This window comes from Micrasema longulum, unplaced genomic scaffold (genome assembly GCF_059751315.1).
Source record: "Micrasema longulum isolate JH-2025_06_02 unplaced genomic scaffold, ASM5975131v1 h1tg000044l, whole genome shotgun sequence".
Classification (NCBI taxonomy): Eukaryota; Metazoa; Arthropoda; class Insecta; order Trichoptera; family Brachycentridae; genus Micrasema; species Micrasema longulum.
The window spans coordinates 431159-447517 of record NW_028277251.1 but is presented as its reverse complement, the minus strand read 5'-3'; the positions used below and the strand labels follow the sequence as shown (position 1 = coordinate 447517).

General features: G+C 34.6%; 1 protein-coding gene across 1 annotated transcript in view; it reads left to right on the top strand.

Moving 5' to 3' along the window:
* LOC148285271 (multivesicular body subunit 12B-like) overlaps positions 1-14994 on the top strand; it is a 46559-nt gene extending 31565 nt beyond the window's left edge. Inside the window, exons 3-8 of the mRNA XM_088227482.1 lie at positions 4795-5017; positions 5414-5462; positions 5513-5586; positions 7105-7207; positions 7782-7991; positions 10084-14994. Of these exons, the coding sequence (XP_088083608.1) occupies positions 4795-5017; positions 5414-5462; positions 5513-5586; positions 7105-7207; positions 7782-7991; positions 10084-10170 (746 nt within the window). The 3' untranslated portion in view covers positions 10171-14994. The remainder of the gene's footprint in view (positions 1-4794; positions 5018-5413; positions 5463-5512; positions 5587-7104; positions 7208-7781; positions 7992-10083) is intronic.
* Positions 14995-16359: the final 1365 nt, after the last annotated feature.

Sequence of the window (16359 nt, the reverse complement as noted above, 5' to 3'; positions counted from 1 at the left end):
CGTATCGCGGTTTTACCATCAGCTGTTTGCCGACTACCGAGCGGGGTTCGCTTCATCAATTGAACGGAGTTATGAAGAAAGCAGCCAGTCCACAATTTAGGAAAAATAAAATATATTAGTGCAGTAAGGTTAATTCTATGTTCTGCTGAAAACAGCCAGTAGCTCAATCACAAATAACTTTCGACGTGCTTAAAAACATGCTAAGCATTTGAGCGATCACAATGAACAATAATAATAAAATAAAACATTAAAACGTTTATATTGCTATTTAACACATATGTGAGAAGTCAATTAGAATATGCTTCAATGAGGAATTCCAGCCCAACCCGGAATTAATTTTTTTAAATGTTTTCGTGTACGCGTAAATATTTAAAAAAATTGGAATAGGATGAAATATCTCAAAAACGCACGCAAAAATAAATAAAAAAAATTAAAAATAGTATTCATTTTAAAATCGTAAATAATGACGTCACTCCTTAAATCTACGTGAAGTATTTCCGGTTTCCGCTTTCAAGCCCCCGTACCTTGTAAGGAACGTTTTGACCATAGAAAAATACAGTATAATTTGTATAATTTGACATTTCAACCAGAGATTATGTTAACTTTCTAGGTTTTTCTAAATAGAAACGTTCGTAAAAACAACCATAACATAGAAATGAGCAAATTACGATCAACTAAATGAAGTAATCAAAGCAATATTCCATAGATTCTTAGAAGTTATTGGCTGGAGAAAAACAACTTACCGCGGTAAGTGAAAGTAAGAACGCCAACCGTTTCATGACGTCACTACTGAAAAGTGACACACTGATTAGTCATTTGGCGCGGTATTTGATAAATGTAACTTTAAAAAATCATATCTTTGTAAATAACGCACAATTTTTTTTTTTTTTTGCTTAGTTAAATAGTACGCTAATAGAAAAAAATAAATTAGAAAACAGTGGAATTCCTCATTATATGGAATCCTCAATATAAAATATATATAAACAACCTAGAAAGGATACAAAATAAATGCATTAATTGAATAAAATATAAATTTCACTGTACACCAAATTCATTTCAACCAAAGTCCTGTGTTGAGTTTGTTTGTTTGTCCGTCACATCTCCGAAATGGCGAGTCGTAGCGGCCTGAAATTTGAACACCTCATTCTAGATGCGATTTCAAGGTTAACATTGCTATTTTCGAGTAAAATTTGAATCGACCTCTACTCGATAAAAACTCAAAGTTCACATGGATGCCTAGTGCGGCCCTAACATATTGCCCATTATCAACTCAACAGTCATTCAGTATCATTATCAATAGTTAACATATTTTAATTCGCAAATTTATCCCCTAAATTGAGAAAAAATAGTACCTGAAGTAAATATGTTGTTATAAGGAAAGTTTTTAAGCAACATAACACACGTGTCGGGACAATTAATGTCAAAAATCAATGTAAATCAAAGATGATGAATGGTAATTATATTTATTTATTCATGCATTTCATATCCAGTTTTTTGTTCACTTTGCCTAGCTGTGTGAAACAGTACTTATGATTTTCTTGTTGTTTTACTGTAGTGTTTTATTACTTAAACTTTCCACTGAATATGCTGTATAATTTTTAGGTTATTTTTTTAAATATAAATCTTGTATAATTTTTGGTTTAATTTTTTTTTTATAAATCTTGTTTTCAAAATTCATGTTTTAAAAAAAAAATATATGTATATATATATTTAGCCAAATATGTTAATATTATAAATGTTTGTAAAAGGCAGATTTGCCGTTTATGTTAATAAAAAAATATAAAAAAATCATGGGAAAATATTCGGAATCAATTAACTGTGAAATAAAATAAAAATTTTAAAAATAGATAAAAAAAAATTATTTTACTTTTTTTGATTCGGGGTGGATATCAAATATCCTTTATTACTTCTCACTTCTCCGGCTATCCCTATTCAAAAAAATATGTAAATCGGTCGCTCCGTTGAGACGTGAAAGAAAAACTTTCGCATTGATAATATTAGTATGGATATGCTATTTAAATTTGTATTAACGATAACTCTGAAAACTTTCCGTTATAATCGGGGCGCCTTGGGAAGTTTTATAGCTTTATATCTCGGTAACTATCGGAGATAAAATAAACACGCTAAGGGCCGGTTGCATCAAGGTTGGTATAAATTTAGTTTAAAGTTAAATATTTAAACTTAGTTAAGGCTCAAAATCTGGTAACTGAAAAATTCCGTTCCATCAACATTAGTTTAGTTACGTTAAAGTTAAGAATGTTGCCACTGTAAAGGTTCAAGTTTCACCCTAAAAATTGTTGGGATTTTTACGCAAGCACGTGCTTGTTTATTTACATGTAGCAATACACATGCCCCGCGCCGCGTCTTTGGGCACAGACGTTTAAATTTCGTTCCAATTTTCAGTGTGTGCGAAAGGGCGAAGCAACACTGCGCATTCGGAGAAGAAAAGAACAAAGGGGACATCGTCCTTTTTGAACTAGATAAAAAATGAAAAGAGCAAAAGCTAAAACAAAATGAAGTACTTTTTACTCGAGAAATAGAGCAAAAAAATGACATTTTTCGGGCAACTATGGCAGCCTTAAATGCCCAGAAAGAGTTAGCTGAGCTCAATCTAGCTCTATTTAAAAATAAATAAACAGCATTTCAATACAGTGATGATTTAGATTTATTTTCCACCACGCCGCTAATGATCGAGTCCCGTGTTTTGAAAAATAATTAACAATTAAAAATTCAAATAATTATTAGTTCGTCACTTTTTTGACATTCGAAATCTTGCGATAAAGTCGGACTCTTCCCACAAAAATGTGGTCCGTTCGTGGTTTGAACAGTTTTCGGTTTAGAATATACTCGATGATAAATTCGTCATCGGAAGACGAAAAATCAGATAAAATGGACATTTTGTGCAACTTTTCACAGATCGATCAATAGATTTCAACACTCACGACGCTTTTTTGACAGATGGCAGATCGCATTTAACTTTAAACGGTCCCCTGGCGGCCGGTCAAATAAAAGTAACTTTTTTGTTAATATTTAGTTAACTTTTTTTGATGCAACGCATTTTGACATAAAAGTAACTTTTATTTGACTTTAGCCCTGACTTTAACTTAACTTTTGTCGATGCAACCGGCCCTAAGGCCACTGTAGCTATGATTTGCTGGAAATTGCGCTGGAAACGAAAATATTCCCAATGTTTGATTCATTTAAGTGAACATTTCATTAGTTTTAAGTGGTTTTAATGTATCTAGGCGACCCCACTCCTCTAGGACCAACTTCTCGAGGATTGCGGTCACGAGCAATGCAGAAGTTAAATAAAAGGGCTGGTATTCCGAACGCAATTATAGCGCGGTTTAGCGCCCTTTTACGTACTAAATACGCGTATAGCGCGCTGTAAATGCGTTCGGAACACCAGCTCTGCGGTGCTATTCTGAACGTATGTATTGTAACTACAGTCCTTAAAATATAGCTTGATTATAATGACAGCTGTCAAACTAATTTCATTAGTGATGGGAAATTTCTGATCACTGATCAAATCGATTTTATCAATTATTTCATGCAATCCCGAAAATTGACATAAAAAACAAGCCTATTATAGTGTGTTTAACATAATTGCTCACCAAAAAATGAGACATTTATAGTTTTTTCATGAACAACATCTTACAAATAATTTTTTCGTTACTACAAAGTTATGTCGTCACTTTTTCTGACAACTGTCATTCTAATCATGTTACATTTTAAGGACCTTTATGTTAGTAATTATTAGTATATAACCACTTACCGACTTTTTTAGTCTACCGGTTTCGAGACGTACCCGTCTCTTCGTCAGGACACTCACCACACCAACATGCAAATACTAAAATACACCTCCACCTTCGCCATCACAGTAGTATATGCAGGGTGTTCTTTAAACCCTGTCACATCCGAAACCACGATAATTAGTATGAGCAAGAAGACATATTGGCTCGTTAAAATATTTTTTTAGAACGACTAAAATCTTAAAAAATAAAATATAGAAAAAACAAATGGTTGCTTGCAGAGGAAAAATGAGGAGGGAGAAGTCTGATACACCGTCAACTGCACGGCCGCGCCCCCCTCGCTTCTGCCCTGCAGAAGTAAGCAACCATTTGTTTTTTTTAAATATTTTATTTTCAAAAACTTTCTTTGTTCTAAAACTTTTTTTAATATGCTCATATGTCTTCTTGCCTATACTGATCGTCGTGGTTTCGGATGTGACAGGGTTAAAAGAACACTCTGTATATAGTATTTCCAAAAATACTTAAATCACATGCAGATTTATAGAGATGCGAACACCACCATGTCTAAACATGCACAAAACTTTTTTTTTTTTAATAATATTTTATTGAAGAATGAGTAGGGAGTTTAGAGGGGGGAGGTAGAGGTGGGGTTACCCGATTGGTTAATTTTTAATTCAAAAAGAGGGCTGTACTGAAAACTTATTTGATTATTTACTAAGGGAATATATTTTTTTATGGCTTTTTTAATGTGAAAAATCTCCGTCCTTTATCCTTAAGCATCTCAAACACGATACAACGGTCCTTTTTAAAGCCTTACGAAAGCGAACCATTTGTCTTTATTGAGAACCTAGCACTTGGCTAACAAATATCGGGGTACCTAACTACATTTACAATTCGTTATTTGTTTATTCATGTTTGTTTATCATTTACAAGTTACGCGCATCCGGAACAACCGTATACCTTAGAAATTTACTCAACCATCCGTATAGAATCATCAGTAATATCGCTTCTGTCTGACCCTCAACATGATGTTTGCCCCCAGGTATCGCGGGACGCACGGTGTCCGCGCTGCGCGTGGTGGCGTCCTCGGAGCCGCCGCCCGCCGGCTACAGCTCGGTGCCGCTTACGGCCGACAGCGGGGCGCGCGCCTGGCGCAAGCGCCAGCTGTGCTACCTGCTGGCGCCCGGCGCGCCCCCCGCGCCGCTCACGGACATCATCCTCTGCTCGCGCCTCAAGAGGGCCCCCGACGGCTTCCAGTACGCGGGGTGAGCACATCTCCGCGGTCACGAAAGCCCATAGAGAGCAACCACTTTACACACCGTGTAGCATTTACCATTCTGCCCATATTTGAACATCCATATTCCGCTGCAGGAGGAACCTATTTTGAAGAGTTTTAATGTGTTGTAACGAAAATTTCAATAACTTTGTAATCGACTCACTGACATTAATTTCCGAACACACATGTCTATATTATTTGAAGACCTAACAGAAAATGCCAAACAGTTAAGGTGGCAGTATTAAATAAAACGGTAAAACAAAATTTAATATCCGCTGTCAAGTTGGACCACAGGACAACAAAATACTTTCAATCCTCTGGAAACTTGAACTGCTTCAAAAGTACTTATTGAACACATAGTTGACTGACCTCACTCTCTTTCCAGGGAGATAAATGGCGTGATGGTTTGCTACAAGGTCGGGGGCACCTCCCCGGTGCACGCTGCGATCCTCCTGCCCCGGGGCCGTGCTCCCCGCTGAGGGAGGGTGTCACCAACGGGGGCACCAACTATGAAAACGTCGCACTCAACGGACACTTTACACCCGATCAAAACAAGAGGTACGTGATGTACAGACAAAATATTTCATTTCAGCTTAAAATTTTGATGAATTAGCATCATTGATCTAAATTTGTTACTAATTTGTAAAGTGGCTACTTAAACCCGCCAACGACTAGTCATAAGCCCCGTAAACGCCTAGACTTCCATATTCCCTTCTCAGAAATGTTTTCCCTCTCTGTTGCAACACATTTAGATCTTAATAACTCACTTGGGAGGAAATCCAGCCTGTCTACATATAACGTTCAGTATAGGTAACACAGGTCATCGCTTTTAAAAACAGTTGACTAGGTTAAATATCCTCATCATTAATTTCCAGATTGAGAAAGCTGTGTTATGTATCCAGCTCACTGAGGAATATCTTGGACATTGGCACTCTCAGAACTGTGTACTTTGCTCCTTTCCAGTCACCTCTGCCTCCTCTACCTATGGTATAGTGGGCTGGGGAGGTTGCGCAACATTCATCATGAAATGTACAAAAAATTATGTTTAGAGTGATGCTTCGATATCTCCCGACTTTCCCATCTGAGACATTGTTTCAATTTATGAAGGTACTGGACATTCGCTGTATCCTGAAGGACTTCTGACCCTGGTACTGCTGTCTTCGTACATATCTATGAGGAGGTCAAAATGTTGTTCTGGGATGTTATCTGCTCTTGATTTTATTTGTTTCGGATGTTATGGGATGTTATTTGTTTCTTTCTTATATTTTTTATCACATAAATAGCAATGCAAGTTATTCCACGTTAGTTCAAGTCCTCATGATGAAAAAGTAACCCCGAAACCAATCGAACCATAACTGAAAAGTTAATGTGGTTTAATTATTATTATTATTTTATTTTTTTTGCACCACAACAGGCCAGGAGGCCCAATTACAGTGGTGAATTACATCACAGAACACCCAGGCTTTAGAAAAATTACATTTTAATTTTTGTGTTCTCACCGGGAACCGAACCTGGAACCTTCCGTGCGTGAGTCAAGCGTCTTGACCACTACACCACGGAGGCCGCCAAACAAATAGTGTCTGGATTTACCACTTTCGGTCAAAGGGATTTTGAGTATTATTCAATTAAAATCTATAACCTACTTCCACTATCTATTAAAACAATAAGTAACGAGAAAATATTTAAAAAGGCTATAAAAAAATGGATAGCGAAGCTAGGTAGACGTAAAATGGATTGTCTCATTCGCCCAAACCAATATTGAATCAACTGCTCCACAAGCTTATGTGAGGTTTTTGTTATTTTCATTGTGCGTTTTGTAATATAAATAATATAGATGTACAAATATACCTAGTTTTTAAAACTGTCTGAATATTTTGTTTATTATCTCTGTTTATTAAGTTAGTCTTCTTTGTGTATTCTCAAATGTAAAAACATTTCAAAAACGTATATTGTTAAGTGTCCTTGGCACGGGTAACCCCAGTGAGGTCACATTATTTTTATTATTAATTATATTTTGTAAGAGAACAATATGAATAAATAAAATAAATAAATAATTTGTTATTTTTTGTACTATAGACGAGCTCCCCCAGAAAGACCGCCCAAGACGTCGGCGCTGGTAGCGGAACTCAACAGACTGAACCTTCAGGAGAGCAAGAAAAGTCCTTCTCCTTCTAAAAGGGTATTTTATTATTTTATCCGTATGAAAATATTGTACATGTCGCAGTTGGATTGTCATTTTAGCCGGAATAATAATACATATTACTTTGCTCATCTAATGAGAGAACTAATGAAAATTGGACTTCGGATTAAACAACTATGTGGTGGACATTTGACCGACATTATCTTTAAAACATAAAATATTATTTAACATGATATAAAAATATCAGTTTTATGTAAAAATAAAATTTGTTTTATATTTTAAGTTCAAAGTTCATTAATTCAATTACTCTTATTAAATTAATGACCCTTTACTTATCTACTCTGTTGTGTCGATCAATAATTCCGCGTGCACAATAAAATTTTAGAGAAATGAACAGATTTCTTTTTTTTTTTTACCTTAAATTTGTGTTATGATTATATTTTTTCCCATCGTGCAACATTACGTGGCGACATCACGAATGCGCGTGGTGAAAGTGGGGCATAGTGGGGGGTTTTTCGGACACAGTCCGATGTATTCAAATATGATTCTACGCTCCTTCTGGACTATTCTTAATTCTATGCACGCCTCATATATTATTTGTGCCCGTTTGTAGCAATACCCTTTGGTGGGAGACCCGTCGTCCCAGCACGACTACGAGGCGCTTAGCCCCTCCTACCTGCAGCCGTCGCGGCCCGCCCCGCGCCCCCCGCGCCGCGCGCCCCCGCTGCCCGCGCCGCACCCCACGCTGGGCGGCTGGAGCGGCGTGGAGGGCGTGCCCTTCGTGCTCAACGCCAAGCTGGGAGGATTCTCAGGGATCCGAGCGGTAAGGAACAAGTCTCGAGATGCCTAATTATATGACCAATAACAAATTGGAGACGTTTAAAGTTTACTTGGCTCAAGTTCACTAGAAGAGCGGAAGCAGATTTGATTGAAATATTTAAAATCTTAACCCTCCCTCCCCGGTGCGCGGTGATGTGTAGTTGCGTCTAATAACTATAATATCTTTATAAATATAATCAATATTGGGTTTAGATTTTCAGTATTCCTCCATTACACCTTTACGTATCCACTGAAATCATTTGTTATTAAATAATAAGTACCTATTAGGCACAAAAACAGCATTTTATCGGAAATCGGGGATAAATTACAAATATCATCAATATTTGTAATTTAGTCATTCACGTAGTCCAGTACTATATAGCTACTCAGTAGCTCTCGGGAAGTTGTTGCGGGTGCACGTTTCGCCCGAGTCGTTAGCGATACCCAATGGTTTTTCATGTTTTCAGCAGTTAGATTTGAAATATTATCATCTTTGAATTAAATTATGGTTAATTAAAGCCATTCCCTATAAATATTCCATTTTTCCCTTTTTAAATCTCTTATTTTTTTAATGTGTAGTGACTACACAGCACCGTAACGCGTGGGTGTTTTTAGGACAGTAATAGCAATATCGGTGGCACACGTGTCAAGTGCCATAGTGAGATTTTAGATATAGGGTCAAAGCACCAATGAATGACCGTTTAAGGTTCAGCTTGCAGTGAAATCCACATTAAAGGTATAATTTTAATTATTTAAGCGTACAAAATAAAAGATAATACACAATATTGTGCCCGTTTGTAGCAATACCCAGTCGGGACGCAAAAAATGTGGAGTAAATAACAATCGCGGGCAGTGTGCCAGGAAGTAGCTCCATGGATTGGCCAGGTGAAAACAATGTCACCGGCGACCCTACATGAGGCTGTGGAGAGGGCGCAGAGCCGTGAAGGGTGGAGAGCAGGGGCGAACCGTGTATAGAAACGATTATGCGTAGCTTACCATTATATTTAACTGACCATAATAATGTTTTTCTGTAACTTTTTTTGCAGAAAAACAAATAAATAATTACTATTTATTTTAAATCATTTCCACCGTTTGTATTTTTATCCTAATATAAATATTATTAATATTAATAAAGCGCGCCCAGCGCCTGTGGTGAGCCAAGAAACTAGCCGATTATTCCAGCTTTTTTTTCATACAAATAAGTATACTATATTTTGAATGTCTTAACCCCAGTGCGGGTTTTTTCTCCTAGATTGATTAATCTTAGCAGATCACACAAATTATTTGAAGATTCTTGATTTAGAAAACAGTATTTCAAACATTATTTCTTAAGGGCTATTTTTCTTTAAGATGGTACTTTTGACATAAGACCATAATTACTTTCATGCGTCACATTGTAGGACATATGGCGCTCGACGCGGCCGTTTTTAGCACTATTAATTTCGAGAACAATTCGGCCAGTTGACATTTCAATTGAATACCTAATATCGACTGAATTCATGGTGCTATTTTTAATTAAATTTTTTAATGAGTTATGTATTAAAGTAATGAATAATATAATATATCGCGAAGTTACGTCGTTTAAGTTGATTTCATGGATGAGAGTTGTTGTATCACACAGAACCACAGAAAAATATCAATTTATAGTATATATTACTTACATTATATTATGTACCTTCTACGTATGTAGGTACAAATATATGTTATTTTTTTATAGCTTACCTGTAAATAAAATCACCATTCGCCACTGGTGGAGACACATTGTCCATGGGATGGCTGGGGAGACTACCAACGATCACGACCCTCGGATCTGAGGAACGACAGAGAAGAAGAAGTAGCAATATCCTTCGGTGGTGGATCCGTCCTCTATCACTGTCGGTACTCCTCAGCCTATTTAGTAAATTGAGTTTTTCTACTGACGTTTCTTGGCGGAGCTGCATTTTAATTATAATGATAATTCCACTTTTACCGTAGACGTCATTCCGGAGTGACCGGATTTCGTCGTGACTGACGTCGTCAGACCGGCGGGAGACCAAACAATTCCTATGTTATGTAAAATTCTGTGATTAATTAAAGTTTTATTTGTCTCATTCCAGATACAATTTCCGGTCATCAAAAAGAAAAGCATGTTTCAACTGGACAAGGAATATACGTACAGCTTCATGGTGGAGAGACAAAACTGAAACTCCATCATATCAGACTTTTGAGTTGATGAGAAATAATGTAAAATATTCGATTCCGTACTAGGAATATTTCAACATTTTTACAAGCAATTTCTTAACCTGTCCGGGAGTGAGTTTCTGCCGACAAAACTGTATCTGGGGAGTGAGTTTTTTTTCATGTTTTTTTTTTACTTTTTATAATTTTATATCATTGTCAATGCTATAAGCAACATATTTTCTTGAATAAAAATAATAAATTATACCAGTAAATATGATTTATATCAAAATTATCGATGTTTTATTTCATGGGTTGTCAACCATCGGTTTTACAAGCCCAAATAATATTTCTGAAAATAATCGGACGTACATGTACGCCCATACTCCATTGATGAAAATTTTGTTTGGACGACCATGTACGGCCATACTCCCGGACAGGTTAAACGAAACCACAGCTCTCGATAATAAAAAAATAATTGTAAACCAGTTTTTTACGATGAGATTACTATTTGATACAATTTTTGCATAATTTGACTTATTTGAATAATCTAGTTTATTCTAGACTCGATCTTTCACGAAATCTGTGCGTAATAACTGTTTATTAATAATTTAGAGTTTTTTGTATTATATGTTGTGCTTCTTGTATTCTTATAATCTATTTGCCATTTTAATAATTGTGTATTTGATAATTTTTGCAATATTCTATTCTGTCCATTTTATTATCATATTTAATTTTTGTTATTTATTTTACATTGCTATTTTAACAGTTTGTCGGTTATTATTATTGTAGGTTAGTTGTAATTATTTACTTAAAATCATTTAGACAATTTCATAATTTACTCATCAAATTTGTATGAAATAGTAATGAATGTCTCAAATGGAAGACTTATTTCTCAAATGAAAGATGTATATCTGAAATGCACGACAAATGTTGGAAGAGAAATGTCTCAAATGGAAGATGAATGTCTCAAATGGGAGACTTATTTCTCAAATGTGAAGATGTATATCTAAAATACACAACAAATGTTTTAATGGAAGAGAAATATCTCAAATGGAAGATGAATGTCTCAAAATGGTTGATGAATGTCTCTTATGCAATACATATGTCTCAAATGGAAGATGAATGCCCCAAAGTAATTATTGTACAAAATAACTGTCAAATTTTGTAAATTTGTGCCAAAAAAACATATTTATTTACATTAATGCAACTTATTATTATTATATAATGTGTTTCCAGGGCCAGACCACAGAGAAAATCCTAATAATTTTTTTTCAGAAACTTTTCTTTATAATCTCAAAATGGAGTAAATTCATAATTTCTCGGACTAGCATTCCTTCCAAAAACCCGTACCCCTCCCCTACCCACCCGTTTCCCTTTTCCGCTTATCACTTTATTAATCAAATATGTTTTTTATCTCAATTTCTTTGTAGTAGTAAAATAACCTAATAGAGTCGCCCATACAGAGAAAAACCATTCTTTGATTATTGGCCATGAAGTTATCTACTGCAATACAACTGGCCGTAAGTACTTGTGTTGAGAATTGCGAGCGCTAATCGAAACCGTCCGTTACACGTTTGTTGTTAAACTAAAAACCAAACTAAAACCAAACATTTGGATCGCTTTTGTTCTATGCAATAGAGCTCAAGGGCTTCTTTAGAGAATTGAACGTAGTTATGCAGAAAGCAGGCAGTCCACAATTTTGAAAAAAATAGGTATTGGTGTTATCGGTTGCAGTAATGACAATTCTATGTTCTGCTAAAAACAGCCAGGCCTCATTCAGACAAAAAAAAAAACTGTAATAATCACCTTCTGAAAATAGTGTACATCACAAAATGGTTTTTCTCAATTTGCAGAAAACACCCACAGCACTTTAAAATCTTAACGAATTTAAAAATCATTAAAACTGGTCAAATACATAATAAGATTCTTGTTAGTAATATAAATAAAAAAAATATGTTTTCATTGTGTATCATTCGTCAAAGTCAAAAACATTCCAACTGTTGTGTATATTTATTTTATTTTATTTTATTTTATTTTGATTATTCACTCGTTTCATAAAAGTGCTATTATCTCTGTTTCACTTTTCTATGGCTGGCTGCTTTCTGCATAACGCACTACATTCAATTATTACTTTTATTAAAAAAAAATAGTTTATGGAAAAATTTTATAAGGATTTTTTTTAAGGTTCATCACCACAAGGAATGTTCCTCTGATGTTTCGCGGTCTGGTTTTGAAACACGGTGTATATGCATATTTTTAACAATGGCAAGAATTCACTCCAAAACGAGTGAGTCACCCAGCTATCGAACAAAAAAATGAACTTTTATGCGTAATGCTGACTATAGTCCTTAAAATGTAAGATGATTAGAATGGCAGTTGTCAGAAAAACTGACGACATAACTTTGTAGTAACGTCTAAGGAGTGATTTATATTGACACACGAAAAATCATTCGTATTTGGTAAGTTAATTAATTTTTTTAATACAATTCTTGACTTATAAATCAAGATAAATATATAAAATCAGCTTTAAAACTTTAAAAAAATAAAATAAACCTAATTATTAACGACGTTCTTACAAGGTTACATCATTTTGCAAAAACGTTAGAGATGGACAAATTGATCAATGTAAATTGATCTAATAAAATGAAAATTCGTTTGATAATGTTCACGAAAAAAGTATAAATGTCTTATTTTTGGTGAATAATTGTATTCAGCACACTATAATAGGCTTGTTTTTGCGTTTTTTTTATCAATTTTTGGAAACAGAGTTTCATGTTTGCACGAAAAAACTGATAAAATCGATTTGATCGGTACATGATCAGTGATCAGTAATTTCCCATCACTATTGATTTGAGTTTGACAGCTGTCATTCTAATCATCTTACATTTTGAGGACCATAGTAAAAAATTTACTCGGTTTTCCGATTTCCTTTCCCAGAATTTTAACCCAAAAGTAACCGTTCTATTTCACACGCAAAACTGTGTTTTTTATCCGCTCGGACTTGGAAATGTTTTTATTCTGAACTATCGCATCTCGAATAAGCGTGCAGAAGTTGATATTATAAATGTATTGAAGATATCGAGGAGTGCGTAGATGTGTAGTTGTGTGCCTATATGGAGATAATATTGTGACGTTTTCTGATGAAAAATTATCTAGTTGGAGCAGTGAAAAGTTTATCGTGTAGAGTATCCAACTCTCCCCGCCTTATGTAATTAGGAACTATCAATTATTTAACTACCACTTCGGTATTACTATAGTAGGGCCAATTTAATAGGTCACATTTGACATTTGTCGGTTTTAGCTTCATAGTGAGGACCTGCTTAAAAACATCGATTAAAGTGAATGAATCGTTTCGGACTTCAAACATAATATATGTCAATTGAATTCAGTTGCTATGAAAAAGTACTTATAGGTACTGTAATTTTACTTTCAAAATCATAAGTCGAATCCCTGTCCCATTATTATTTTCTATCTTAAATTTAAGGAACAAAATAAGATATGTACATAATTTAACAAAACTATCAACATTCGATTTTTCTGGGTAACATCCCTAGTGTTTAAAAAGAAACTGATGCAACATTGTAACGACGTTTAGAACAGAAAAAGTTTATTATGTTTAGAATGGTTTATTAGTGAAAGTAAATTGTAAAATTACCTTCTTTTGTCATCATTACAATAAACATGTAATCGTAATTAAAAAAAGGTTAACCAATTGTGCAGTTCTAAATTCGAAAAAATAAATAATATTTTACAAGGTTATGTTGTTGAATTTTGATGAAGTGTCAAATGTGACCTATTAAATTGGCCCTACTATAGTGCATTCATTTTACCCTATTTCTAGAAATATTCCTCTACAAATATTATATTCATATTTAGCATTTAGGACAAAAATATAAAAAATGTGTTGTATTTTCCGATTTACGATGCGCGCATTGGATAAGGCAACACTCGGTTTTTCTCGAGTAAAGTTGCAATTCCCCGACAATGCGCGTTTCCCTTCCCGGTGATGTGTGGCCAGTACACGTCGCATAAACTTTAATATCTCTTTAATAATAATAAATAGTGTGTCAAAACATTTTGTATTCCTCCGTTATTCATTTACATATATTAAGAAAAGCGATTTGCTTATGAATGTTGATAAATCGAAAGTGGTGGTTTTTGAAAGGGATGAAAATATAACTAAATGTGAGATCAGCGTGAGCGGAGATATTCTGAATCAGGCACAGAAAGTTAATAAAATAGAAAATAATTGAAGCGATTGATTTCCTACGAATATTCCATTTTTCCAATTTAAAATCTCTCATTTTTGCATGTGTAGTGACTATGCAGCACCGCACGGGAAGCATTTGAGTTCTTGGCACACCGAGGGAAGGGTTATAATGTAGCTCGTGCCATACTCAGCCAAAGCTGAAATTATATTGAGCTATTTCTGCACACTAAACTTGAAATCTATTGAAAACCAAGTGTCAATTGGTGCTTTGTCAAATTTCAACTATCATTTTGGCATAAACCAGCACATTTTTTAATGTTTGCATACATTGTTTGTGAAATTGTGATGAAAAAATTGAATTACTGGGTATTTAATATTAAAGTGTGTATATATATGTAATCTTAAAATACATTTCGTAAACTTAATATTGTGTACAATATGTATCAATAATAATAAATACAAACATCTTTTTTAAGTAAAACTACCGCGCAATTTTTCTAAGAATTGTCTCGCAGCTTGAGGTGTATTATTAATGTATTGAACAAATTAGAACAAATTGATTTCATACTAAACGGTTGATAGTGATGCAAATATTTATGTTTTAATACTGAATCGGTTTTCAATATATGTATCAAAATAATTGTATTCAACTGAACTTAAGCTGTTTAATTTCGTCCGTCTACACCCAAACTGAAGGAATGTCTCAATCAGATATTAAAAAATTGTCTTTAAACGCTCTTCTCGATGCTTGGCAGCCGTTATTTTTTTCCTTCAACCTGTCGACGCTTCAACCTGTCTACTTGGGTTATCTCTGATCACCGGACTACCCGGTTTTCATCGGGCCATGGTTTGTCTTTAATATTGTCGATTCCCTTTCGTGCTGCTGCGGATATCCTATCATCTTCTGAATCCGCCCTGTGGTCTCGACGCTTTCCCTCTCTATGAATACCGAATACGGCTTCTCGCTACTATCCGTGACCCTTTTATAGGTCCATGTTACGTATTTCTGGATTACGCCATAGACGCAATTCGGCGTACCTAAATGTCAGTTACTCATACATACCATTTTAACTCATGAACATTTTGTTAATTATCTCCGTTCAATAAGTCTTCTTTGTTTATTCTCACGTGTAAAAATATTTTTAAAAGTATATTTAAGTGTCCTCGGCACGGGTAGCCCCAGTGAGGTCACATTATTTTTATTATTAACAAATTACAACAGGGATGGAGAATACCTTAAATAAGGAAATATGGAAGTCTAGGCATTTACAGGACTTATGACCTGTCATTGGCTGGTTTAAGTGGCCACTTAACACACTGTGTAACATTCACCATTTTGCCTATGTTTAAACATCCATATTTCTTCAATTCTTCCATTTGTTGATTTTAGTGAAGTTAAAGAGCCGAAACCTTTATTGTTGTGAAGAGATTCATCTGACTGAATTATTTCACATACTAGGCAACGCCTGAAAACATTTTTTTCAATTTTCAAACTTCTTCTTGGACCAGTTGGTTTCATTACAATATTTGAGTTTGTCCAAATGTTCGTAGACAAACTTCCATATTCCCTTATTTGAGGTATTCTCCATCCTTGTTGTAATTTGTTAATCTTAATGACTCCCGAGGGGGTGAAATCCAGTCTTTTGTCTACAAACATTTGGACAAATTCAAACATTGTTACAAATATATTACAAAATAATTATTTTTATAATTAATCATAGTTTATAATGGAAAAAAATATGAATAAATAAATACAAATCAATTTATAGAAGTAAAATCGATATTTAGTGGATTATTTTTTGCAAATCCCCGGGCTATTCATAGAAAAATTGTGCTACTGCTAAAGTTTATACCGATAAATCAGTTTTACTTTATTTAAATAATCGTTTCATTCACATGCATATTTCATTAGTGATCGTAGATGGCATTTTATATTTAGAAGATCGTTCTACTCTAATCTCGCCCAGTGGGTAGAATACTAAATATGTAAAGAACTGTAAAA